Raw genomic sequence first — 27,541 nt, 5'->3', positions numbered from 1 at the left:
GGATTTTTTATTACGTATTTATTACTATCAAATCAGATTAATTATTATAAAGATCATTAGTGAGTGATTATTTTTAAAATTTCTCATCTGGAAATCGAACTCGGACCCTTCGGTATTGCAGGGAAATGCGTTATTAATTGTTCCATGTTGGGAATGAAAAATTAATTTTTATACAAATTTGTATAAAATTACTAATGATGGGTAATTTCTTTGCCAAAATATTTAAAAATTAAATAATTTACTCTTTGTAATAATGTAAAACATCTAGAATGGTCTTTATTAACTGATTTAAAAAAAGATCCAAATTATTTTTCTGAAATTTTTGTTCACCAGGCGGACCAATTTCAACGATTTTTTCATAATTTTCACTTCACTGCTATAGATGCAGACAAAATTTTGGGTTGTTGAAAATTTTTTGTGTGGATTTTTTTGTTGCAGATCTCGTCTAACCTAAAAACACAAAAAAAATTGAAAATTTGTAAGGAATGTTGGCACGTATGTATTTATACTGTATAAATACAGTCCGTCTGCATACAGGCTATGTATTATGGGCTGTACTTTGATAAATATATCTTGACAGCCTGAACATTAAAATTTCAAGTTTGTCTTATATATATTTCTATATATGAAACATTCATGCTGTTAAATTTTGAATATAATTAGACAATGAGAATCCAATGAAATACCTCAATATTTATCCCCACTTAAATGTATTAGTTTTTTATCGGAGGAATTAAACTACTTATATCTTAAAATTATTTATTTTATTTAACCCTGTTTGTTTTGTGGTGGTTACATTGAAAACATCTTCGGGATCTCCCTCAGACATTACAGGTTTTGTAGGCCTAATTACTGAAACTTGTATTGTGGTAATTTCTTGTTACATTTTATTTTTTACGGGATATATCAACCTTTTTTTTTTTATTAATTTTGTTTTGTATGTAATGCCCTTCTCTCTCTCTTTACACCATCCCAACTTTAATAAAGACACCTATTCTAAGCAGGGAAGCGGAATAGACCTAATAACGAGTAAAAGAACAGTCATGAAAAACCTTAATATGTCGCACTTACCTAAAGGGAATTATATCAAGGGTAGTACAAATAAAGAAATCACAGGGAGATATGAAAGATAAAACCTAACACTTGCCTAATAATATTCAGCATGTATAACACATATCACATATAAACGTAATAAGAAACAAACATAAGCTCAATTATTAGAACAGCCAGTTAAAAATAAATAACCTGACGTGTATATTTAAAATCAAACAGCTAGTTGATCTATTTTTAGATATGTATTAATAGAAATATTTAAATCAGATAATTAATTTTAAAGATTTCATGTATTTAGTGTTATAGAAATAAAATGCAGTTAGGTGATTATCCGTATCTTTTATTCAAGATAACATGGTGAAAGGGATTTTTAAAAATTCTAGACAAAATTTTATTTAATTTTTATAAATTATAGTAATAATTGAAGGAATTAGATTCAGAGTTAAAAAAATTATTCTATCACTTTTAATTTAAAGAAAAAAAAATTTAACAGTTACCCGTATAATAAACAAGTAGGTCTACATTGGTTTTTTTATTTATTTGTGCTTTAGATTCTTTTAAAAGGTAATGCTACTTTAAAAAAAAAATCACTTTCTCATTATATATAATATGAATTAAAAGAAAAAAAGATGTTATTGAACTTTTTTATCATTTTTTTTTTTTTAAATTAAACTGCATATTAAATTATATAGTTTTTTGAAAATATCTTTTACAGATCTACTTATGTAATTATTAAAGAAAGATTTTTATTTACCATAAAACAACTGATTCCCAAATTAATAATTTTATATACACTGGTTAGAAAATAAAATTCCCTATTAAAGACTTTCAGGCAGAACCAAGTTGTAAAAAAAGAATAAATGTCAAAGATATGCAATATTTTTGTTTAGAAATGATTAGGAAGTCCTGATTTTAAGGTATATGCCCCGAATGATTAACCTTATTGAGTAAACAACGCACAGGCAATAAGAGTCTCTAAAGATTTGTTTACAGGCATCTATTACGGGTCATTATGTAGAAAAGCATATATAGGCATGCGAAAACACAAATAATTAAACAGAAAAATGACAACAGGGGAAGACTATTTTATAGAATATATTGAAAATTGTCGTTCAAGTTGGCACCCCTGACAGAAAATGTCAGCTGTTCGAAAAGAATTTCCATTTTGATAACTTCTTTTGCTTATTTCAAAATACTGACTCCGTTTAAACCGTGGAAAACAGCCTGCCGAAATAAGATTTTTATTTCCTGAAGGTTTAAAACCGGCCAAATTCACTCGTGAATATTGCAGATTTTTATAAGTTGATCGAACAGTTTATATCAGCAGAACAAATATCATCGATTTTCATTGTAGCGGAAGACCGGTGTAAGTTTCAATTGACGCTTTGGAAAATCACATTAATGATATTATTTGCGAGGACAGTTGCATAAAAATTTCGGAAATTGCCGAAACTTGTAGTGCGAGTTCATTGGTACTGTTCAATTCACTATCGATGATAAACTGAATCACAAAATGTGTTCCTGATGGGTTCCAAGATAAGTAGCTTCAAATCACAAAGATATTGGAATTCATATTTGAACGGAACTTAAACAATAGCTTTTAATGGAATATAATGTTTTTTTATTACAAGATCGTATAATAATTTGTGATGAGCTTTGGCTTTATCATTTTGAGTTTGAATCCAGATATCAGAGTATGGAATGAAATCATCCAAGTCCGGGCGTTAGGAAGAAATCCAAAACTTACGCGGTAAAGTGATGCTAATAGATTTTGGGACTATAAATGTCTAATTTATTATGATTATTTTGAATAACAAAGTATAATCAGTAGGAAATACTATTTTGTGAGATGCTAGAAATTTAAAAGAAAAACGCAATAAGAAGAAATCGTCTTGGTTCTTTCTCAAAACACGTAATTCTTCTGCATTAACCGTCAACATTCCGCTAAAAAAAACTGATTATTTAAAATTAATTTCTTTGATAGTTTTTACATGGCACCGAGTTTGACAAGAAAATTGTTAGTAATGTGGTACAAGAGTGGTTAAAATACTGAGGTGAACAATTCTTTACTTATAGAAAAAGAAACTCACGGAAAAATGAGAAAGTGCCTAAATGAAGCCAGAGATTATATTGAAAAGTGTTATTACTTTGATCGTCATTGAATAAATAATGATTTTCCTGTAGTCTCCTTAATTATTAAACTACCCTCGTAGATGTGAAGTACTTCTACCAGGGGTATGTGAAGTAATATTGGAACTGCTGATAGTACAGTGGCGGGGATGTGTACTGCAACAGAACAGCCATCCGAGGAAAAAAAGATTAATTTAACTTGTATAAAGTTTAATATGTGGAGTGAAACGAATGAAAATATTATTATTGTTTGGTAATTATGTTATCAAAAATAATAATAATAATATCATCATATAATGCCATTGACCTACATTAAGATTCTGTATCTTATTTAAAATAAAACACACACACACACACATAAAGTTAGTATAATTATTTTTTATTATTAAAATCCTTTTTTACTCACGGTAAAAAAAATAAAAGAAAAAAGTAATGATGAGCGAATTAGACCCGTAATATTTTTAATTTAATGTTTATATTACACGTTTTAAATTTAACTTGAAAATATTCTGTCACTTATTTTATAAATAACGAATATATACGAACTAAATTTAAGTCACGCGAAATTTTTATATAATAATAATAATTCTCTTCTTAAACTGTATTAAAATTATACAGTTAAAAAGAATTCTATTTAATTATGTTGTTTGTTGTACCTGTAAGTCTGACTTGACTACAAAATCCCTTTTATTTTTAAAAGGTAACTTTCTTGTAAAAGTAAATTATTTACCTATAAGATAAAAGAAGTATATTTATATGAATTTTTATAGAAACAGATTGGAAGGGACTAAATTACAAGTTAAACAATTGTTTTACAATTATTTTTTTATACTTAAAATTTAAATGTAGATTAAGTAGACATGTCGGTTAGGTATTTTTTTGCTATTTTTATTAATTATTCACAGAAAAATTTATTGAAAAGTTAAAAAGAAACTGAAATTTTTAATTTTTGAAAGGTAAAATATTTTTATCTCTGTAACTGCTAAAAATTATCATAAGCTAATATTTTTGGATTTAAAATTATATAACGATAATAAAATAGTTTTTAGATATACAAAATGATTCACTACTAAAAATCTAACAAATTTCAGGACATATTCTACTGAGAAAATACAATGTTTTAAAAATCTGATCTGGACACCATATGAATTCCTTGCACGCCTGTTAAATTACATATATTTATATTTTTTATTGTTATTGAATCATTATTTATCGTAATTTTGTTTAAAATCAGAGGTTAATAATTATTAATAAATCAATATATTTAAGTTAAAAAAAAGGAGATGAATTCTGATTCAAACCAATGTGCCTTCCCTTTGTAAGATCCAAATAATAATAATTTCATTTCGCCATAACTCTGGAACCAATGAAAAGTAGTACCACTTAATGATATATCGTTGAAAAGCTTTCAATAAGGGATAATTACTGTAGTTAAGAAATATTCCAAAGTCTAATTTTATTGGATTTTGGGCTTTTTTGGACACTTTTGGTTCAGGCGATTACAATCAAAAAGGGAAGTGCACAACTAAATGTTACAACTGTCCTAAATCCAAAATTTCAACATCCTACGGCTAGTCGTTTTTGAGTTATGCGAGATACATACAGACGTATGAACAGACGTCACTCCGAAACTAGTCAAAATGGATTCAGGGATGGTCAAAATGAATATTTCCGTTGAAATATGAAAACCAAAATTGTGTAGTCTGTAGTTGCTCGGTTTTAAGTTGCTCAACCGGTATATTTGACTTGAAACAAGGATACCTTTTTAATGAATTTTTTTTTTTGTTTTGAATGGGAAGAATATTTACAAAAAGGTATATATATATACACACACACACACACACACACACACATACATACAAGTATATTAGTATATTACTTTTTAATATGTGTAGTAGTAAATTAAAGGTGTATTAGAAAAATAAACTTTTCTATATACTTTCTTTTTTTTCAGTAGAACAGTATTTAAAGAATATTTTAATTTTTAATTTCCTGGCATCATATCTCTAGAGCTGTGCTACAAGAAGGAAAGTATAGTAATCTGTCATAAAATGCTTTATGATTTTTTTTTTATTTCTCGACGTTTCATGATCTAAGGACCCCAAAAGAAAAAAAAATGGTGGTGATGTTCGTACGTACGCACATTATGACAGTTTCCGTGTTTGAAGTTTAATAACTTTTGACTGGATAGTCTGATTTTGATGAAAGTTTGTAGTCTCGTATATATGGAGCAATTTGTTGGTAAACATTTGAGGTCAATAGCTCCAGGAGGTAGGGAGGATAATTTCTCTGGGGGGGGGGGTTGTTTTTTCGAAATTTTACAAACATAACATTATATGTACATGCATACATGATTATTTTAACATTTAAAAAAATTACCCCCAAATTTTCCCTCTTCACAAAAAATAGAAAAAAGCTTTCTTTTTATTTAACGAATATTCTTTAACCGAAAATTTTTTTATGACTTTCTAAGCATAGTAGTGCAAGTGGTCCCAAAAAATACTTTGGGGATAATGTTGAAGGGAAGCTGATCAAGCTAAATAATTGAATTTTTAAAACTTTCTTCTATCATTTTTCTATTATATAAAAATGAATAACCAATGTCAAAAAACAACTTGTCAGATTTTTTATTTATGAAGCGAGTTATTAAACTTCAAACTTAGTGTCAAAGATATAATGCAACTAATATAACAGTAGTGGTTAAAGAGAAATAGTTAAGAATTTATTATGATACATTTAATAGTGAAAGAAGAACTATTTCCTTATCCAATTGTTAACGTATAAAAATTTTAACCAGTGCAGACTACACGAGTACTTACTGCGGTTATATCTATTTTATTTACTGCGGTTGTATCTATATTATTCATTTAAGAAACGGTCTAATAGTTGAAAAAATGGAACAAATCAACATAGTTGTAAAATATATATGTATATATATTTTTTTATTAATAAAACAAAGCTATTTTATTTAGTCTCTTTTGATAACACAAATAAAATTATATATATATATATATATATATATATATAATGATCTATATCTTAAAATTAATTCAGATCAGAATCAGTGGTTCGAAATTGCATGCGTATAACAAAGATATTTAATACTGTTTATATATATGCAGTACTATATCATAGCGACGGCTCGTGCCGCTTACCGCGTTATTTCATTCTGCATCAGTCTGTATCATTATTACAAAAGGCTGCCGTAGTATAGAGCTCTGATGGTAGAGAGAATTTAATTAATAATAGTATTGTACATGGTCCTTGAATCCGTTATCCGTTAGTTATGTTAACTGCACACAGCACGTTTACAGTATGTAGCCTCCTAGAATGATTTCTAGTCTCTATTGTGTTTTGTGTTTTCTGTTATTTTACTTAGCTGCAAAGTAATAGAAGGCTATTATTTTTATAGCATCTAAATTTAGTATAAAATTTATTTGAAAGGGTCTTTTACCGTTTTATTTATGGAACTTTTATAATGCTCAGTCGACTGAGCTGTAAAGGATACAATTTTATACCCAGATCTAAGGAAGTTAAATAATAAAATACGAGAGTCATTCAATAATTAAAGACACAAATAGCTGTGAAGGAAAAAGAGTTGGTAAGAGGATTATGATACTTTCAGAAAAGTAAACTGGTAATCCTGTGATGACTTTTAATTAGCTGTTTGAGTAAAATTGTGATGTTTATTAATTCTAAATCTCATTTTACGATGATGAGCACCTTTGAGAAATTTGTAAATTAGTTAAACAGCGTTCTCCGTTTTTTGCTTTCCAAAGGTAAAAAACCGGTTAACATTTACTTTTAAATGACAAAACAGTACGAAAAAAGATGTACGATATGCAGAAATTTTTACCAACAGATAGAGAAATTTAAAGACTGTAGATCTTCTATGACTGACGAGTAACGTTCTGGACGTCCAACTGAAGCTTCAATTCCAGCGATTGAACTCGCATAGACTCTCTAGCCAAGAAAATCAATGGATTACAGTTTTGATTATAGCTGAAAAATTACAAGTAAGTTTCAGTACAGTTCATAACATTATCACTAACAAGTGAAGATAGGTTCTATGACCGTTGACAGATCAGTATAAGGAGACAAAGTTGGAACAACGGAATCAGCAGGAAGGTGATTAATTTTTTTTGCACAGTATTCTATAAACAGTGGTGAGACATGAATTCACTATTATGAATCAAAATCCGAAAGTGAGAGCAAGAAATGGAAGCACACGGAATCACCAGTCAAGAAAAAATTTCGAACCCGACCATGAAGAAAAAAATGGAAAAGGCTTGGTTTTTATCGATATTTTTGGTAGATCAGCGAACAATAAACAGCATATACTATTGTTCCTGCTTATCAGCAAATTAAACCCAGTAGAGATTAAAAAACGCACTGGATCTCAGCACAAAGGCATCATTCTGCTTCATGATAACACCCGGGTTCACACAGCTCAGGTAACTCGAGAAACCATCGACAAATTGCCATAGGGTTTCCACTTGTTTGAACTACTCAAAGAGGTACTACATGGTAAGAAGTTTAATGACAATGACGACGTCGAAGAAAATTTGCTAAATTAGCTCTAAGATTAAGACAAAGATTTCTTTGTGTGGCTCTATACTACAGACACAAGCCTGAATTAATTAAACCAAATCTGGAAAACCTATCTCGAGAAGCTCCACGTCCAAAAATAAATTACATAATAGCCGATTGGGGGGGGGGGGGAAATGCATTTAACTACCTGCATACTTCTCACAATGATAGCAGCCTTCTCTTTCATCACCGAGCTTCTAAGAACAACAAATAACCTTGAAAACTGCCATCAATATTTATAAAGTTTATTTTACAACGACCACCCTTCTAGCGAGTCATTTAAGTGAATTTCATGTAAAAATGTGAATTATTAAAATGAATATTTTACCAAAGGGCTTCTAAAAATGGGGAAAAGATAAACGTACATCAGTCTTCAAATATTTAAAATATAATCAATTGGAAGAAAAATTTCTTTGCTAAACCTTTCTTCAAATTCTTGCATTTTTAGATTGCAATGTTAATGCCAATTATTAAGTTTTTTGTGGTTCCATTTATCCAAAACGCATAGGTTTCGCGGTTATTACTCCACTTAAAATTTCTGTAACTATAGCCAGAAATAATAAAACGTGAACCTTAAGCTTGTTGTATTTTATACCATAACATTTTATTACAGTAATAGTAATAGAGATAGTGACTAAAATAAAATTTTAACTACTACCTTTATTCATGAAAGTGAAATTTACAAAGTAAATGATTTTTTTTTATAATTTTTTTCTTTTGTGTGAATATACCATCAAAGGATCAAGCAAATGTTTTACTTTTTAGTTTTCTTATTTCTTTCTTTCTTCCCAAAATTTCTTCATCTGTTCTGATTTGACTTATTTTAATTCTTCAGTCCATTTCTTACAGCTGGGCTTTCTCTGTTCCATAGATATATTTAAATTGTACAGAACGTTCTAAATTCATCTCTAAGAAACTTTCCTAAGTAAGATTGGATTTTATATTTTATTTTGATATAATTTTGATAGTTTTCACATTTCCAAATTTACTTTTTCAATCTATATTATTCATTCGTCCTCATAATATGTCGGTTTTAATATTCCTTTTTTTAATCTACTTTTAGTGTATAAATATTTTGATAACTTTCTTTATTTATCTTTGCACCGTGTATGAACAATAACGATAAAAATACGTAAATCGTCGGTCAGATGGTTTGCCATTTATTCAATTTTTTTTATAAAAATATTTTTATTCTTATTTCACCATCAGTGCATGCTGAATTTGATTAATTGCCTCCAATGTTGGAGAATAACATATATAATTTATATATGTCACGTTAATTAGACGAGGTTAGCGAGGGTAGCTTTGGCTTAAATTTAAACTTATTTCTTTTAGTTTGGTTTTTCCTAATCTATTTACCTAAGTGAGTAGTATCGGGTGATATTTTTTTATTTTTGGTAATCGTTTCGAGCTCAACAGAGCTTGGCTGTTTTTATCAACGGCGAAGGTCTGAATGTGTAATAATATAAGAAAATATTTCGGTCTTTCACCGACGTATTTGTTGTCTATAGAAATTTTCGCTGAAAAATATTGATTTTCTCTAATTTTGGTCTTTCAAGGCAACATATACATGAAATTATATAGTAGTACATGCAAGATACAAATAATAAAATATTGACTTTTATTTTCTTATTGTATAAATGTTTGAGGTTACGTTTTTTCAAATGTAAGTTTTGTATAATAACTTTTTTCTTAATGCTAAAACCTTGAAAAGCTCTAAAAATATTTTTCAAAAAAATCATGTAAAAACAAAACTTATAAATAAGTTAATTTTAGCATAATTAGCTAATGTTGATTCCCATATGTTTTTTTAATTTTTCTTTTTTTAACGCTATCAGTGATTTTAATCAAATATAATTAATTTAATCTGTTTTATATTCCATTCTTTTATTAGACTATAGACGACTATTAAATGATAAATTTCACTTTCTCATAACATTATTTTTTTTCTTTTATACATAGAAATAAACTTTTCTCAAGTTTTCTCAACAATTATAAAAATTAAAATAGTGACTCTTTGTTTTTTTAAATTTTATTTATTAGTGTACACACACACACACACACACACACACACACACACACACATATATATATATATATATATATAAGTACGAGTGGTTTTTATCTGTGTTATGTTAATTTGTGAAACTGAACGGAGTTTAATTAATAAAAGGTGTGAAAACTAAATACCACGTTAATATAAAAAATATATATAAAGCTTAATTTTGTGAATTAATTTAAAACAGTTTTTTTAATTTGATTTTCTTTTTTTTGTTTTATTTAATTGTTATTATTAATTCACTTCATTAGTATTATTTATTGTCATAATTCAACAAACAACTTTTATTTATTTTGGTTTCACGGGACTCATGAACTTGCAATTACAATTTCTTCTTCTGATGTTGTTTCTTTATTTCTCTTCCCAACAATTTCTCATTCGAGCGCACGTGCTTGCTTCCTTTTTTTATTCCATTTTAAATTCGGATTTGATGTTTTTTCTTCAGTCCTTCAGGGTCCTTTTTACTTCCTTGTACGAAGTAAAGGAAGTATTGTGATCGTGAAAAATTTCGGTTTTCAGATTTCAACGGAAATATCCATTTTGATTAATTTTGGTATGACGTCTGTACGTACATATATGTATCTCGCACAACTCAAAAACGATTAGCCATAGATAGTTGAAATTTTGGATTTAGGACTGTTGTAACATCTAGTTGTGAACCTCCTATTTTGATTGCAATCAACCGAACCAAAAGTCTAAAATCCAAAACATTTGGATTTTGGACTTTTTCTTAACTGCTGTAATAAGTCCTCATTGAGAGCTTTTCAACAATATGTCAAATGTGGTACTTATTTTAATCGATTCCGGAGTTATAGCCAAATAAAATTTTAATTAATGAAATATTTCTAAGTACAAGGGGATTGCACATCGGCTCGAATTCGAATTCATCTCCTTTTTTTAACTTTTTTCGCTTATTTTTAAAATTTTTAATTTAAATATATTTATTTATTAATAATTATTAACCTCTGATTGTAAAAGTTTTACAATAAATAATAATTCAATAACAAAAAAAAAAAAAAAAAAAAAAAAAAGAAATAAAATTTTATGCACTTTTAAAAAAGTGTGTATTTAATCTAATAGGTATTATTACATACGCGTATATGTAATACATTTAATTAAACATTTGATAATTTAATATTAATTGAAAAATATAATTTATAATCGTATTATTTTAGGATTTTCTAATTTTAATTTTATTTAATTATTCTTGAGTTTCTGTTTAATTTTATCTATAGTAAAGGTAACTACAGAATGTCTGAAAAATAGACCCTCACAAGAACAACATATACACTGAGGCATACTTGCCCGATCTCTGATAAATTGCAAAAAATCCTTATATTTTAGTTCATTACTCCTCGTATATTGTCGGACAATATTCTATCTAAGTCGGAGTTGATTATCATTTCGTTTATTTGTTTTAGTTGCCACTCATTTAATCGCTCTTTGGTTTGATGTAATTCTTCTGATCTTAATTTATTCTCTAGTTTTAAAATTTTTTCTCTCTTTGTATTCATCATCCTCTCGTAATCGTTTTATTTTTTCCTTGGTCTTAACGTTTCTTCCTCTTTATATTTATCATCTTCTCTTAATGTTTTTACTCTTTCTTTGGTTTTTTAACACTTTCTTCCTCTTCATATTTATCTTCTTGTGGTTTTTTTAGCTATATTTCTTCATATTGTTTTTCTTTTTCCTGTTTGATTGCTTTTTTTTCATTTTTGATTATTCTCCAAATAATCCAATCATCAAAACTGAATATTTTACCCCATAAGGTCGAAATAAATATTTGTCACCATATACAGGAGTTCACTAAACGGAATAGTTTATTATTAGTAACTTTTGTGTATACGACACATCAGAAATCTAAAACCTTTGTTAATCAGGAACTCACGAATAATACTGATCTAGTAATAAGTAATTTACTCTGTCCTAATATTTCATAAAAGATTGTTGAAGTAATAATTGTATAAATATTTGGTGTTAATAAAAGCTAATATTCCAGCAGTTGTGTAACTGTCCACTTTATTAAAGAATTGGAGGATCGTATTCCACTTTCAAATGAAATAAGTTTGAATGAAGTGCACAAAATATGTGTATATGTAATCTAACAGGCGTACAAGGAAATCATGTGTTGTCCACATCAGATTTTTTCTTTTGTCATATCTTTATAATCTCCCGCATCTTATACATCTTCATTTCTTTATATTTTTTTTCTCCATGTTTTCCTTAACTTCTTTGAACCTAGTTTTTTCTTCGTTTTCTGTTTTTCAAAGTAATCCGCTAACTTCTTCGCTAATATATCTTTATCCATTTTTTAATATGATCATAAAACATCATTAATCTTCTCTTCTTTAAATGTTGATATTCTTTAAATTTTCTTTTATACATCAGGTTGGTTCTTAATTTATATTCTCCGTTTACTCTTGCATCTTCGTCAAAATTTTCTTCTTTCTTTTCAATCGTTTCCATTGCCAACTTCTTTATTGTAAGTAAACATTCTACAAGATTTAATGTTTCTGGTTTAACCACAGTTCATAATGTTTTATTTTAGTTCTAATGAATAATGCATTTTGGCAGATCTGATGAGCTGTTTCTACGCGTATCTTACTTGCTCTTTCCTTTAGAGATGATTTAATGTTGGTGAAATCATTCTCAAAGATTTTAAATTTATCAACTTTTCTTATTTTTCGATACTTTGTTTTCATTTCCCTGTTATATTTTTTATATTTCTGTCTTTTCAAAAGAAATGTGTAATCCGATTTTACCTGTCATTTCCTTTAATAATTCTATTTATATTTTTTTGTCTCTATCTCCTAATAGAATATCAATATCATCCGTGTAAGCCATACAATATACTTCTATTCCCCGTTTTTCTAAGTTTTATTTTATATAATTTTGTTTGTTTGCTGTTCATGAACCCAGTAGCGTAATCTTATTATTATTGATTGTAAAATCGTAATTTGTTTTTCTGTTTATATAAAAATTTACTTTCGTTTTTTTATATATTTTTTTATTTATACATTCTACTTTGTGTTAGATTGAAACAAGTAACGTTTTACACAAATTTCAGCTACAATTATAGGTTTTCCAATAATCATTTAGAAAAAAGTATACTCCTATTCATAGAGAAATTTTCGCCCTGCAATTTCATATTTACGGTAAAAATTTATTAACTTTAGTGTTATCAATAAGGATTTAACGAAACGTATATCTGATCAAAATACTTGAAACTCGATTTGGAGATTAAGAATCGAATATAATTGTATTGGTGGATTTTACAAACTGTGGTTGTGTAAAACTAGAAAAGGTTTTTTAACTAAAATCGTATATGAATTAAAGTTCTACAACGTAAGAGAGCTAATTAATCTGAAAGATTATCACTTGCGATGCTCAATTCTAAGTTCAGTTCATCCAATCTTGTTTAATTATTTATGGATTTTTCTTTCCTGGTTAAATAGATACAAAATATAGCTTACGTAATAAATATTGTGCACTATACTATATATAAGGAAAAGTATGCTAAGTGGGTAGAATTTTTTATGTCGGGTTTTTTGTAGATAATGATCAATTTCAATCTCCTCTTCTACCAAAAAAAAACACAATTTTAGAATTGAAAAGTTTCGAAAGAATGTATGCGTGTATGGTGAGTCTGTTTTTTACTTGATATCACCAGATTGGACAGACCAATTCGGATTAAATTTAGTACGGTATTTTCTACATATGAAACACAGATGACATTTTGATGATAATTGGTGTAGAGAACAGAGAGACATGAAACTTTGTAGGTCCCTAAACTTTTACCCAGAGTTATATGAATTTTCTTTTAATATAATTTAATGCTTCTTAGGTTTCTAAGATACTTGATGAAGAAGCTGGCTAAATCTCCATCTATAAAGTGTAATAAAGTTATCTCAAAATGAGCTGACATTTTAATTTTTTAATAAAACACATTTTTTATTTGATGATTGATAATATTTTTGCTGTATTAGAAAGTAGTGACGTGGAGGTTATGTGTAATACAAAATATCTGACAAATCAACGCACCGTTGTTCATTCTTTTGACAAAATTTTCCAAAACATGTTGATATAATTGCTGGGAAATGTCGGTAATGTGACGTCGAATTTCTTCTTTGAAATATCAATTGTTTGTCCTTTATTGATGTACACTTTATCTTTAAGATAACCCCAAATAAAAAAGTCGAACGGTGTTGAGTCACATGATCTTGGTGGTCAATTCACATCATCTTGCTGCGAGATAATACAACCATTATATTTTTCTTGCAATGGTTTAATCGGTAGTGTGGCATGAAACGAAATGTCTTCCTAATCTGTATCATTAATATTAGGCCATAAGAAGTTTCAAATCATCTCACGATATCGAACTCCTTTGACGGTTACGGCATCTCCATTTTTATTTTCGAAAAAGTAAGGTCCAATTAATCCCCCAGCCCAAAATCCGCACCAAATCATCAGCATGTTCTTCAATATTTTTTGGATTTTCTGATCCCAAAATTCAACAATCTTGTTTGTTGATAAAGCCGGTAAAAAGAAAAAAGTACCTCATCGCTAAAGATGACTTTTTTCGAAACTCGTTATATTGTAATTTTTACAATTTTTACGCGTTGTTCAGATGTGTAATCCATAATTTTACCTCAATGTTTACTGATAAAGCATATAAAAATCTCTACTCTGGTTTTACCTCGATAAAAATGGCGGAAAATGAAAAATATCAGTTCATTTTGGGATACCTTTATTTTATTAATTTTTTTAAAAGTATAATATTATTATTATGTGTATTTTAATTTAATATTCAATATTAACGTTGAAAATTCATTTTTAATTTTGTTTACAGGTTTGCCAATACACATGTATGATGCAAATGCTAAAGAAATGGTTATTTTCTCATACCAGAGTATCATATTATTTCTATCGTAGTAAAACATGTTGGTACTGCTGATATTCCTGCTGAATTCATTCATACTCGTTTTATCACAAGGTGAGTATAGACTAGGAATTTCATATCACTTAAACTGTATTAATCTGTATATGTAATTTAATTTTTAAACATCTCTCCTAGGATATTCCAGCGCTCTTTTATTAATTATTCTTTAATCCTTTACTCTTTACGAAAAACTTGTTTCATCTTTTACGTTTAAAATGTTGATTCAAGCATTCTTTCAATATAAAAAAACTTTCTTTATATAATGCTGCATAAGGTGTTTGTAATACCGGATGAATAAATAACTTAGAAATACAGTTCTTGAACCTGTTTCATCCAAATTTTAGGTCAAAAAAATTATTAAACCACAAAATTTACTTCTTAATTTAAATTCCAATCACTTAATTTTTTATTCTTGAAACAGAATACAGAACGAAATTTTTCGCAAGCTATGATTCACAAACGAAGCTTTTCCGGACTAAAAAATAGTTTTGAAGGGAAGCTTCTTAACGCAGGCTTTGTGATGGGGAGTCAACTGAGAAAAAACGAACGTAACGATAATTGTCACGCGCTAACTGATTCTTCATCTATGCCTACCGTGCGCTATACGTAGATATACTAATATGTGTATTCGGCAAACGTGCTCTCTCACTTTTAAATGGCTCGTATACGACGTTCACCCTCTCACACTCTCTCACACGCGTGCGCGCACGCACACCACAACACACACACTTATACACGGCTATGCGTATACGCACGTACTCTCTGTCTCTTTCAGCCTCAGTCTCAGCTACAGATGATGCAATAGAGCTGTCCATATAGTATAGAAAACACGTGCTCCAACTTTAATAACCTCTTAATTTAAGATTGACATAAAAAAAAATTATTATCAATAGCTGACAGTGTTTTTATTAATAAGTGACAGTAACAGAACAGTAGTTATTAATTTATCATCAAATATGGTATATAATATTGAGTTAGAAATGTAATTTCCGTAGTATGTTCACTTACTGACGCATCCGTTATAACTTTTTTTTTTTTATTTTCACTTTTAGAACATTTCTTGAAGTGAATTTTTTTCTGTTTCTTTGAGACATTTTCTTTGAGAGAAATGTACTATACTGTCCCATGAAACTGCAACGCAACCTTTTTGATTTTTTTTTTACAATAGTTTTCTAAACAAATGATTAAAAATACAGTTCTGGGACCAATTTTATTTAATCTTTCAAGGGAAAACCTATTTGAAACAATTAAAGTTCCAAGACTTATTGTGGATTCTCTTTTCCCTAGAAGCAAAAATAAGCGAGAGATTTTTCTCAAACCGTAACTCAAAATCAAAGCGTTTCTGGGCTCGTTTATAAGAACGTTTTACTCTAAGTTGTAGAACATGTTTTGAAAATCTTTCCTTTTCTTCATGAGAAACTGTGTATATATTTCACAAGCCTTATTTACTCGTCCTGGGCTGTAGATGGGCTGTGATATTTGTTGCTTATTACATAAGGGAAAATATACTATTTAATCTGCTAATATTAATTCTAGTGTATGCGGTAAAACATTTAGTATTACAATAAATATAAAACTGAAATATAAATAATTATAATTCATGTTCAGATAATAAAATTTTATTAATGTTTTAATAGTCGTATGGTTAATTTAATTAATGAAAAAATTAAATTTCTTAAAAAGAAATTTAATTTTTAAATTAATATGTATGTAATAAATTAAATTTATTTAAATAATTTAACAGAAATTAAATTATCAATAAAAATAATGAAATATTGGATTTAAGTAAAATCGTTATAGATGCAATAACCTATTATAAAAATGTGTTAGTGTTTTTTGGGGTTTTTTTTACGTTTGTAGAATAATAAGTACTTATTATAAATGTTCAGTGATTCAGGGAAACGGGAAATTTTGAAATTTGTGTTGGTAGCCTTGGGTAAGTGTCAGCCCTGAGTAAGTTACAGAAGCCAGCTCACGCCATCTTGCCATTTAGTTATCACAGAATGGTGTGTAACGTGCTTTTGCCATCAAAGTTTTTTATAAAAATAATGGCAGTATGGAGGCTGCGCGTAGAAAATTTCACCAACAATTTAATCTAGGACGTCACGATCGTATACCGTCAGCCCAAGCAATTATCAAATCGGTACATAATTTTGAGGAAACTGTTCAGGAATGAAAAACTTACAGGCGGTGTGCTTGCCGTTCGTATGGCAGAAAATATCGAGACTATTCATGCTGCATTATAAGTAGCCCATACCGTTCAATTCGTCATCATGCAGTGTCTTTAAAATTGCATAATTCAAGAATTCGAAGAATTATTGTCCAAAACTTATTTTAAATCCGTACAGGTTGCAGATCCACACAAACTGTGGATGGCGGACGAAATTCATTTTCATCTTAACAAAATTTTCGTTTTATGGCACAAAAGAATCCTACATACACATCGCCGGTTACGCAACAACAAGGCTATAGTTTGGTGAGCCTTGTCATCCTATTGAATAATACGACCTTATTTTTTTTTTGAAAGTAAAGATGCCTCACGATTACTGTCGCATCAGATCGATATGTCTCCGTACTGAAAAAAATGTGTTGCGCAAGATCTAAAGACATTATCACATATTATTAACAACGTTTGATTATTACAAACGGCATGAATATCTATGACTGCTGTAGGCCAACCGAATCGTTTGGGAACAGCATAATTTCAAGAAATTGTGACATTCCATATACTACCAGATCTCCTGATTTTTCTGTGAGCAATATCTTCTTGTGGTGTCATCTTAAAAGCAAAGTGTATAGTAGTCGACCTGCTACGATAAAACTAAATACCAAGATCCGAAAAGCAATTGCTGAAATTTTTGTTGAAATGTTGCGTCGAACCATGCACAGTTTCGTTACTGCAAGAATATCTACGCAGAAACGACGGAGCCCACCTCATCTTGAGGGTGAATCTTCGCAAAAAGTTGTGAGTACATACAAAAATGAATTTTGTGTATATGATCATAAAGTGTATGGTTTTTTATTAAAATGTTATAAATAGATTTATTTAATATAATTTTTTTATAAAAGTATCTAATTTTTTAAATTTCCTATTTCCCTAAATTATAAATTAAAGTCTTTCACCAGAAGGTTCTGGGTTCAAATACTTGCTAAGCTTTTTATGTTTTTTACGCTATAAGTATAAATAACTTTAAAGCTTTAAGCTTTATTTGGAGAATTAATAAAAAATAAACAAATAAAATGTCGTTGTATTAAAACTGATAATTTTTTATTTTCATTATCGCAATAAAATTTATTGTAAGCTTTATATAAAAACCATAAAAAATGTATTACTTATAGTTTCCAGCTCTTTTATAGATTTTAAACTAATAAATTATTATTGTATGAAAGTATTTACATAATTAATTAATTGATAATAAATGACATAAAAAAAGAAAGCAAGCTGATATTTAATACTTTTGTAAACCGGGCTTGTGTAGTAAACAGTGTACAATTTTTTAACGTAGTAGTTTATTTGTGAACTATTATTGACCGACGTTCTTTTTTCTAGATTTTTAACAACAAAATAATAATAATTGTTGTAATAACGACTGACCCACAACAAAACTGACCACTAAAAAGACCGCCTCACAATGCACACCAACATTCAAGTCTTTATGCTGCAGCGCAATCTGTCTGTATATATCTCCTTTTGCTATACTTTCCATGCCTTCGGCATTACAGCATCATGCTATATCACAGGAGTATCTTTATCTTTGTTACTTTGCTTTTGTTCTTGTTTTTTTTTTTATTGTATATTATTATTTTATACTGTGTACCTGTCTTTCCTGTTATTGTGCATAATAATTATTATTTATTTTCAAAAGTAAATACCGTACTGTGCAATATATAATACATAACAATGTAGAATGTTCACTGGTGGGTGGTCACCATTTTAAGTCACGAATCTTATTTATGACATCATAACATATCAATAGAAATTGTGTTAACTGCATACCTTACATAAATTATATGATAAATAATATATGCATTTGATTGATTAATTAATTTATTTATAAATTGATAAATAAAATACATTTCATAGAAAGTATTATGACTTAATTACGTGTATATATATATTTTTTGTGCACACATACACACACACACTCAATGCAATTATGTACTTTATTTTATGAAATCATTGTATGCTGTTAGATGTCATAACTGTAAAGTTTGTTGGCTACATGCACGGGGATAAATTATATCTAAAAATGGCATATCCACTCTTCAAGAAGTTTAGAATAACAAACATTCAAAGCCAGAATTTTACTAAAAATAAATTAGGGATTCCATTACCTTACTACTGACCCGAATATATATTCTGCCCTGGAGAGGACAGAAAAACCTGACGATTTTAAGAATAATATTCGTTACAAAGAACTCGTTTTTATTAATGTACTAGACTTAAAACTACATCTACGCCGTTATTGCTCAAAAATCATATTTTTTATTTACGCTAACATTAATTGCAAACAGAAATACTTTGTAAATGTCGTCCGTTTTGGACCACACACGACTGGAGTCACGAAATGTTTATTAAATTTGGCAAAATGTATCCCAGTGTGATGGCTACTTCGCGTTGAATCGCTGCCTTCAGTTCGTAGTTTTCCAGCGTACTTTTTGAATTTTAAATAATTCCATAGAAAGAAGCCATAACCGAAAGATCGGGTAAATGATTAGGTAAATGATCGGTTAAGTACGGCCAAGTGATGTCTCCAAGTAAGAAAATTAAACGTTTCGGAAACATATTCTTTAATGCTTCCATCAAAACCCGGCCGAGTGGATAGTTGCCCCACCTTTTTTAGGGTCAGGTAAAGCCTAGATAGTTGTGTAACTCTGCTTACTTAATCAATATCACTACTTACTTACAATATCATCTAGATAGTTGTGTTACAGAAGGTTTAGTCTCTATATATTACTACATATGACGAAAATGTGAAATATTAAACTATATATGTATGAAAGTAAAGAATTATGTAAAAAATTATTCTACTCTTTAACAGATCGACTGATATGAGATCCCATACTGGGTCTTAAGTTATACGTACAACTGGGCTATGAGACTCATTTTGATGTCTCATTGTTATAGTGATTTTCAACTAGTAAGGATCTTTATTGAATTTAATTTTTCAGGACAAAATCGACACACTGTAATAAAACAACTACTATGTTCAAACGGTATATTTAACTTCATTGTATTTTGCCTCATTCAAAGGTTACTAAGCTATTTCCAGAAAAATATAGATTTAACATTATTGTTTTATAACAGATGATTTTTAATAAACAGATTTAATTTTGTACAGAGTTTCCTGTAACTTTCTATACAAAGGAAAATAAACATTTTTTTTTTATGAAAATCATTTTTATTTATACATCGAAAAAAGTTTCGGTTTTCAGATTTCAACGGAAATATCCATTTACACCATCCCTGGATCCATTTTAACTAGTTTCAGCGTAACGTATCTCGCCTTAATCAAAAACGATTAGCCGTAGAATGTTGAAATTTTCAATTAATGACTATTGTAACATCTAGTTGTGCACCTCCCTTTATGATTGCAATCGACTGAACCAAAAGTGTCTAAAAAGCCCAAAATCCAAAGATAATTGGATATTGGACTTTTTCTTAACTGTAGTAATAAGCCCTCATTGAGAGCTTTTCAACAATGTATCATAAGTGGTACTTATTTTCATTGGTTTCAGAGTTATAGCCAAATAGAATTTTAAGTAATGAAATATTTTGATCTTACAAGGGGAAGGCACATCGGTTCGAATCCGACTTTTTTTTTAATTTAAATATATTGATTTGTTAATAATTATTAACTTCTGATTGTAAAAAAAAATTATTATAAATAATAATTCAAAATAATAAAAAAACAAAATATGAAAAACATAGAAGTTATTAGTAAAATAAAATTGTATGTACTTTTAAAAATGTGTGTATGTAATTTAATAGAAGTACAAGGAACTCATGTGGCGTCCACATCTGATTTTTTTTCTTAATAATTTAATGTTTTTGTTATGATATAAAATAACTTGTTATAAATGTTGTGGATTCATTACAATTTTTATAATAAATATTTCAGTTTTTAAGTTGAAAGTAAAGCGTTATTAGAATAGATAACATTATTAGAATTATTAGAAAATGCTTATATGTTATAATTTACTGTATACATAGTTCAATTAAACCTACAATTTTGTTATTTTAAAATAAGTGAAAGTTTAATTATTACTTGGGTTGCATTTTTAAAAAAAAAAAATGTTCATCTAAGTAATATGAAAATGAAAGACAAGATATGATTAAAATGGAGAATAAATAAACAACCAAAAGCATGTTGTAATTTTTAAACGATGCCTTTAAGTTATTTATGATTTTTATTCTGTTAGATGGATATTATAAAGCAAACATTATGTATGTACAAAATATAATTCCAGTATAATAAATTATAATGATTTTATATATGCAGTAATTACGAATAAAACTTCCGGTTTTAAACATATTTATCATTAAATAATAACTAAACTAAATTACGTCACTGAATTTATTTAATTTTCTAACTTTATTCTTTTTTATACCGAAATTTTCAGAATAGGATAATGCTAATATCACTTCTTTTTAACTTTTTTCGTCTTCTTCCATGAGTTCGTAATTTTTTTCAGTATGACTTCGTTTTTGCTCATATGTCCATTTTCTTCCTCAGTGGCACAGTACAACTGTGGCGGCTCGCATATAGGCACTGTGGAACTGCAGAACCCCTATTTCCAGTTGATATTATCGATAACATTTAATATAATTAGTCCTTCTTTCTTTATATTTGTATAGCATATAATCCTTCAGCTTAATGGCAGTAGCCATCCCCCGGTTTATGAAAAATATACAAAAATCTTTGTAAGGAACTGTACGCTTCACAGTTCCAGCGGCGTGGTGTTTAACTGTTGTGCGCATGCGCGTATAGGAAGCTGCACGTGAGGCTGCGAGGGAGAGAGAGCACTGTCGCTTCCGCAGTGTCGACCCTGGCGTACTGGTGGAAGTTAAGTTTTCTTTTTTACTCCGCGTGTGATCAAGGAGAAAATTATTGATCTTTTCGTGCAAATTAAAACAAGAAGAATGTATTTCATTTTCAAAATGAATAAATCAAGCTGAAGTATAACCGTTAAGGTTAAGTAAGTAAAAAATGTTTGATTTTGTTCGTTTAGGATTTTATCAAGTTTCTGAATAAATTTTCTCTTTATACATGTTTGTTTCCTTTTACACAATTTTAAAACAAAGGCTAAAAATTTTCTGTAGCAGCACCCCAACTAATTTTAGCTACGAGTCGCCAGTGTCTCTTTCTTTTTCCTGCCAAAAGAACTTTATATTGTACATTATTCTTCAGGTTATCTCTATCGCAAGCTAGTCCTCTCTTTCAAGCTTGTTTCGAAGTCCTCTTCCATCTGTTTCATGTAATTTAATTTGCATTTCATGTTCCACAGCTCGTCAAAGATTTATTTATTTAATCTTTATGACTCCATCCTAATCAAATCCCCTAAAAAATTTAATCCTATTTTCAGTATCGGTGTTTCTAGGACTTTTTGATTGTTATATCCCTCCTTATTAGATTTCAGCTCCTTATTAGATTTCTGTATATTCTTCCTCTGTTATCTTTGGACCCATGGATTTTTTTCTTTAGTAAGTTTCTTTTGATCTTGAGAAATTCTTTGATATTGGTTTAGTTTAATGTTTCAATGCCATATAAGATTACTGGTCTTACTAGTTAGATTATTTTTTAATTTCGTGATCATGGAGAGATTTTGCTAATTGTAGATGTCGTTGGTGATAAATCTCAGCCTCACCAGTTTTAATATTATATTTTTAATTGACTTTTTATCCGTTCCTATTTTGGTAATAATCTCTCCTAGGTACTCAGAGCGGTTGATGACATTTATCATTCCGCCTTTAATCTCTATTGTCTTTTGTGTAAATAATTTCATGTTCGTCATGATTTAGTAAAGATTACTTGTAAGCCTGCGCTTTGGACTATTTCTGTAAACTCTTCTATTTGTCCTGCTTTGTCTTCCTTCATTTCAGTTAAAAAAACCAAGTCGTCAACAGATTGCTAGGCATCTTATTTTGCTGTTTCGGTTTTCGAATCGGATCTTTGCAACTGTATTATCATCTGCCGAAAGGTTTTATATTTCAACTTTATTTTTTTTATTTTTTTTAGTTACTTAAGTGGTTTGAAACTGTTTTACCTACAGACAACCGGTGAGACGGTAGGATTTCAGATTCTATTTCTGTTTTTCTAACATCATTAAAAAAATTTTATATTAAAGTGCAAAATTAATTAAAAATATTCCCTTATAAAGGAATCATACAACGGATTGAATTTTTACATGCTTTAAACAATGGTACATTCGGTTCCCCCTACTACCTAGTGAAAAATTGTCAAAATCTTTAGGAAACCCTCCCATAAAACCGATTTTTTTCGTTATCTAAATTCGCTTCCAAAATATTTTTCTATTTGTATTTTGTAATTAATTTTATCGATTTTAATAATAATATCATTAATATATACTTAAAAACATTTAAGCATATTTTAAATAAAAATTCTGTCAAGGGAGAATCCGGAATAGTAATGGAACTCTTTACCGGCTTTTTCCACAAAAAAAGTTACAGTTATTAAAAGGGTAATAATTCAAATGACTTATTAAACTCGAAACACAATTTCCGGGACGGGATAAGTTACTCCTTTGGGAAATTTGCAGCTATTTCCAGTTAGCATTTTATTATCCAAAATTTAATGATGTTTTAGGAAAAATTTAGTCGTCATCTATTTTACTTTTACTTTTGAGTGAAATTGTCTTCCTTTTTACTTTCTCTGATTGATCATTAAAAGAAAATTCGGATATATTTTCTTTGCCCTTGATAATATTTACTTCCTATTTTTGGATTCCATAATTGATGATTGAACCTTGTTTAATCTATATTGAATAACTGGCACCTGTTTAAGGAATGTATCCTTGACTCTTATTTATCGTAAAGGGAACTGATTCTGTCGATCATGATATATCGTTTCTTGACTAGTAATTGCATAAAAGATTAATTTACGTTTAAATTTAATACTTCCAAAAAAATGAACTAAAAATCTAACAAATAATATATATATATATATATATAAACACACATAACAAGTCAAGATATCTAAATATATAAAAAAAAACATATCCTGAATGACTAACTCATCTACGCCCAGTAAAAACTATTGAAGATATATTGATAAAAATTTGTATACACGTTCTTCTTGCGATGTAAGTGCACATTAAATTCTAGAGTTTTTGAATTTCCGAGTTTGAAGGGTTAAAACGGATTTTGAATTTATTTTTAACCTATTTTTTATTTTTTATTTTTTTTAATTTATAGGTAACAATATGAACTTGAATTTTGGTGCTTATAATTTACAAGTGAATACCTAAAAATCAATTTATAAATTTTTTCGAAATTCAATTTTGAAAGGGGTGAAAAATTTTTGAAGAATGCTTACAAATTTTCTCCATTTCCGATTATACTAAAGGAGATATTCACTAAATTGGGGCATGGTTTCCTTGGTATTTCTCCTGTCACCACCCACCCCATAATGCTTATGCTTACCTTATATTTTACCTTATTCTTTCGGTCGTACCTTATGCTAATTATTACCTTATGCTTTCGGTCGCCCTAAAGCATAAAACCATTCGGTCTTATGCTTTAGGGCTCTATGCTTTAGGGTCTGTGCCACAAACGGCAACTGAGCCTCGAACAGTTTAGCGACCAGTATCCTAAATAGCTCCTAAAGCTTACCTAACAACGTGAGATTGGGGCTTGTAAATACTCTGCATATAAATATCTAAAAACCATTTTTGGATTTTTTTGGTTTTCAGTTTTTTAAGGGATGCGACTGTATACAACGCAGCGGCTCAACCAACATAACCAATGTCGCTTTATGTGCGACGCAACTGACTGCACCTGCTTCCTAAAAAAGGTGCAGTCACACCAAACAGGTGTGGCATGTAGTGAGTAATTCATAATCAACGTCCAGCAAAAACTACTGAAGATAAATTTATGAAAATTTATAATCATGTTCTTCTTATGGTGTAAGTGCACACTAAATAATTTATTTTTTGTTGAAATCCCGAGTTTAAACGGTAAAAATAGAGTAACAGTTAAATTTACTATCTTTTTTATTCCTCCATAACAAATGGAGATATTAACTTGACTTTTGGTATGTGTATAATCTTCTTGTGAATATTTAAAATCATATTTCTCGAATTTTCAAAATTCGAACTTGAAAGGGGATAAGAAAGATAAAAAAAATGTTTGAATAATAGTTACAAATTTTCCCTATTTCCGACTATACTAAACGAGATATTCGTTAGATTTGTGCTTGCAAATACTCTTAAAATAAATATCTAATAACTTTTCGGATATTTTATAATTTCAATTATTAAAGAGCGGCGACTGTATATGACGCGGCGGCTCAACGAACTAAACCATTGCCACTGTTACTGTATGTGCGTCGCGTTTGGCTGCATCTGCCTCCGTTTAACTGACTAAAAACATAAAATAAAAAACTGACTGCGACGAGAAATGCAAGTAACCATATAGCGCGGACAAAGCCGTCGCGACGGTTACGCTACTATATATAATTATTAAAATATACCCTATTAAAATGGTGATTGGCAGTAAATAATAGTGTTGCAGAATCGAATCAATGGACTTAATAATATAATATTGTAATATTATACTTTAGGTAATATAGAAATTATTTTTCCTATTAAACGATCTACTTTATTTTAATTAATCAAGTAAATGAGAAAGATAAATAAAAATAAAATGAAATAAATGATTGTATTTTTAAACTGTTACGTATTAAGAAAAAAAAGCATATAGAAAACTTTGTTACTTTCAGTAGGAGAATGAATAAAATCCCACGTGTCAGAGGGACCAGTCACGAACACGATCTAGTCTATACAACTGGTCAAGGGGAAGTAAGGCGTAGAGAGGGTTTACAGTTGTTACTGAATAGAGAATACTATGTCAGAAGATAAAGAGTAAACAAAAAAAAAAAGGAAAAATACATCTAACGTTAACCACACCCATTATTAAAGTTGCACTATACGCAATACATGCAGAAGTCTTAAGAACAGCTACATATTATCTCTTTCAATAGCGTTAACATTTCATAATAATAGTACGCGTAATAATACTAAACCAGCATGTATATATATATATATACGCATTGAATAGGGAAAATTATTATTTTAGAAGGGTAACGAAAGAATGTTCTGCGCAATATTCTTTATTTGATGCCTATCGGCATAATGAAATAAATGATCTACGCAAACGCATTCTATGTTATGTGAGGGTCTATACGTATGTTATGTACTACAAAATGTTAAATGCGAAGGATAAGTAAATATAACAAAGTTACTTCTCATTACTGGAATTATTATTTTGTATGGCCTCTAGTTATATATAAGTTTCAAGGTAATACGTTTCTTTGATTTGAATGTAAAATTTTTAGTTTGTCATTGGCTATTTTTAAGCAAATATATTATTTTATTAATATATATAAGTAAGGTGTCTCATAATAAAACTATCAGAATGTCAGGACACGGTCTACAATTGAAAAAAAAAAATTATATATCATACATTTGGAGCAGAAATCTGTTAAAAGGTTTTCACCTATTATAACACAAAAACTAAGCGTTTCCAAAACCTTGTTCGTATAAAATTAAAAAAAATATATAAACTTTTAAATAGGTTATCGTTTATATATTTATACTAGTTATGAATTAAAATAAAAACAAAAATCGGAAAAAATTACTTTTTTTGAATTACTGTAATTTGAGGATTAAAAATATAATAAACTTTTTCTCATGCGTTATTTTATAACATTATTATTAATAAACATCTATTTAGTTTAACACATGTTAACAATTCTTTACTGATAAAAAATTGATTACAAAAGATTGTATATAAACTATTCATGTTAACCCGAGCTTTATCATGTTATGATTTATTACGGAAAAACTAATCCCTTAAACATTGAAAATATTTTTATTAATGCAGGTCGGTTGAGAAAAGGTATTTAAATTACTGCTATTAAATGTATCATTTTAAGATGAAATAAAACAAAATTTTTTTTTGCCTCAAATTTTATTTACAATCGGTTTCACTTGTAGAAAAACCATAAATTGCACTGTAACAATCACATGAAGAGAGGTCTCCATCGAAGCCTCTCAGAAAATACATACAAAAGTCATATACAATAGATGAAAAACACTTTTGATTAAGCCCAAAGAACAGCACTAAGAACAAAACAATAAAAAGTAAAACTTATTACAACAATGTCAAAAAATCTGCCGTAGACACTGTATGACTTCCTTGTACGCCTATTAAATTACATTTACACAATGTTTTTTTTAAATGAAAGTACATAACATTTTATTTCATTAATAACTTCTGATATTTTTCAGAAACAAAGTTCCCGCCAGGAAGCCGGGACTACGTGTTTTAGGCGCCATGTCTCTAATGAGGGGACCCGAAAGGATCCCCCATCAAGACTCGGTTTTTATGCCTTGCCTTTAATGGGGAATCCCGAAAAGATCTCCTACCAAGACTAGATCTTACTTTCCCCCCCAATAGTACTGCAAGGTAGTCCCCACCCGATAATCGTCCCACCCATTCCCGGATAGGGCTGTCCCTCAGCGATACC

At 29.0% G+C, this 27,541-nt stretch overlaps 1 protein-coding gene across 3 annotated transcripts in view; it reads left to right on the top strand.

Annotated features, from left to right (window-relative positions):
* Window positions 1-27,541, top strand: part of Cad96Cb (protocadherin Fat 4-like Cad96Ca) — a 177,120-nt gene that overhangs the window by 40,772 nt on the left and 108,807 nt on the right. For all 3 annotated transcript variants that reach the window (XR_012758540.1, XM_075380089.1, XM_075380090.1), the window contains exon 2: window positions 14,682-14,825. Coding sequence is in view for 2 of the 3 variants with exons in the window: in XM_075380089.1 (XP_075236204.1) it covers window positions 14,771-14,825 (55 nt within the window). In the remaining variant the exon portion in view is untranslated. The remainder of the gene's footprint in view (window positions 1-14,681; window positions 14,826-27,541) is intronic.

Source organism: Lycorma delicatula, chromosome 12, assembly GCF_047948215.1.
Source record: "Lycorma delicatula isolate Av1 chromosome 12, ASM4794821v1, whole genome shotgun sequence".
Taxonomy (NCBI): domain Eukaryota; kingdom Metazoa; phylum Arthropoda; class Insecta; order Hemiptera; family Fulgoridae; genus Lycorma; species Lycorma delicatula.
The sequence above is the reverse complement of the archived record's forward strand: the minus strand, read 5'-3'. Positions and strand labels throughout refer to the sequence as shown.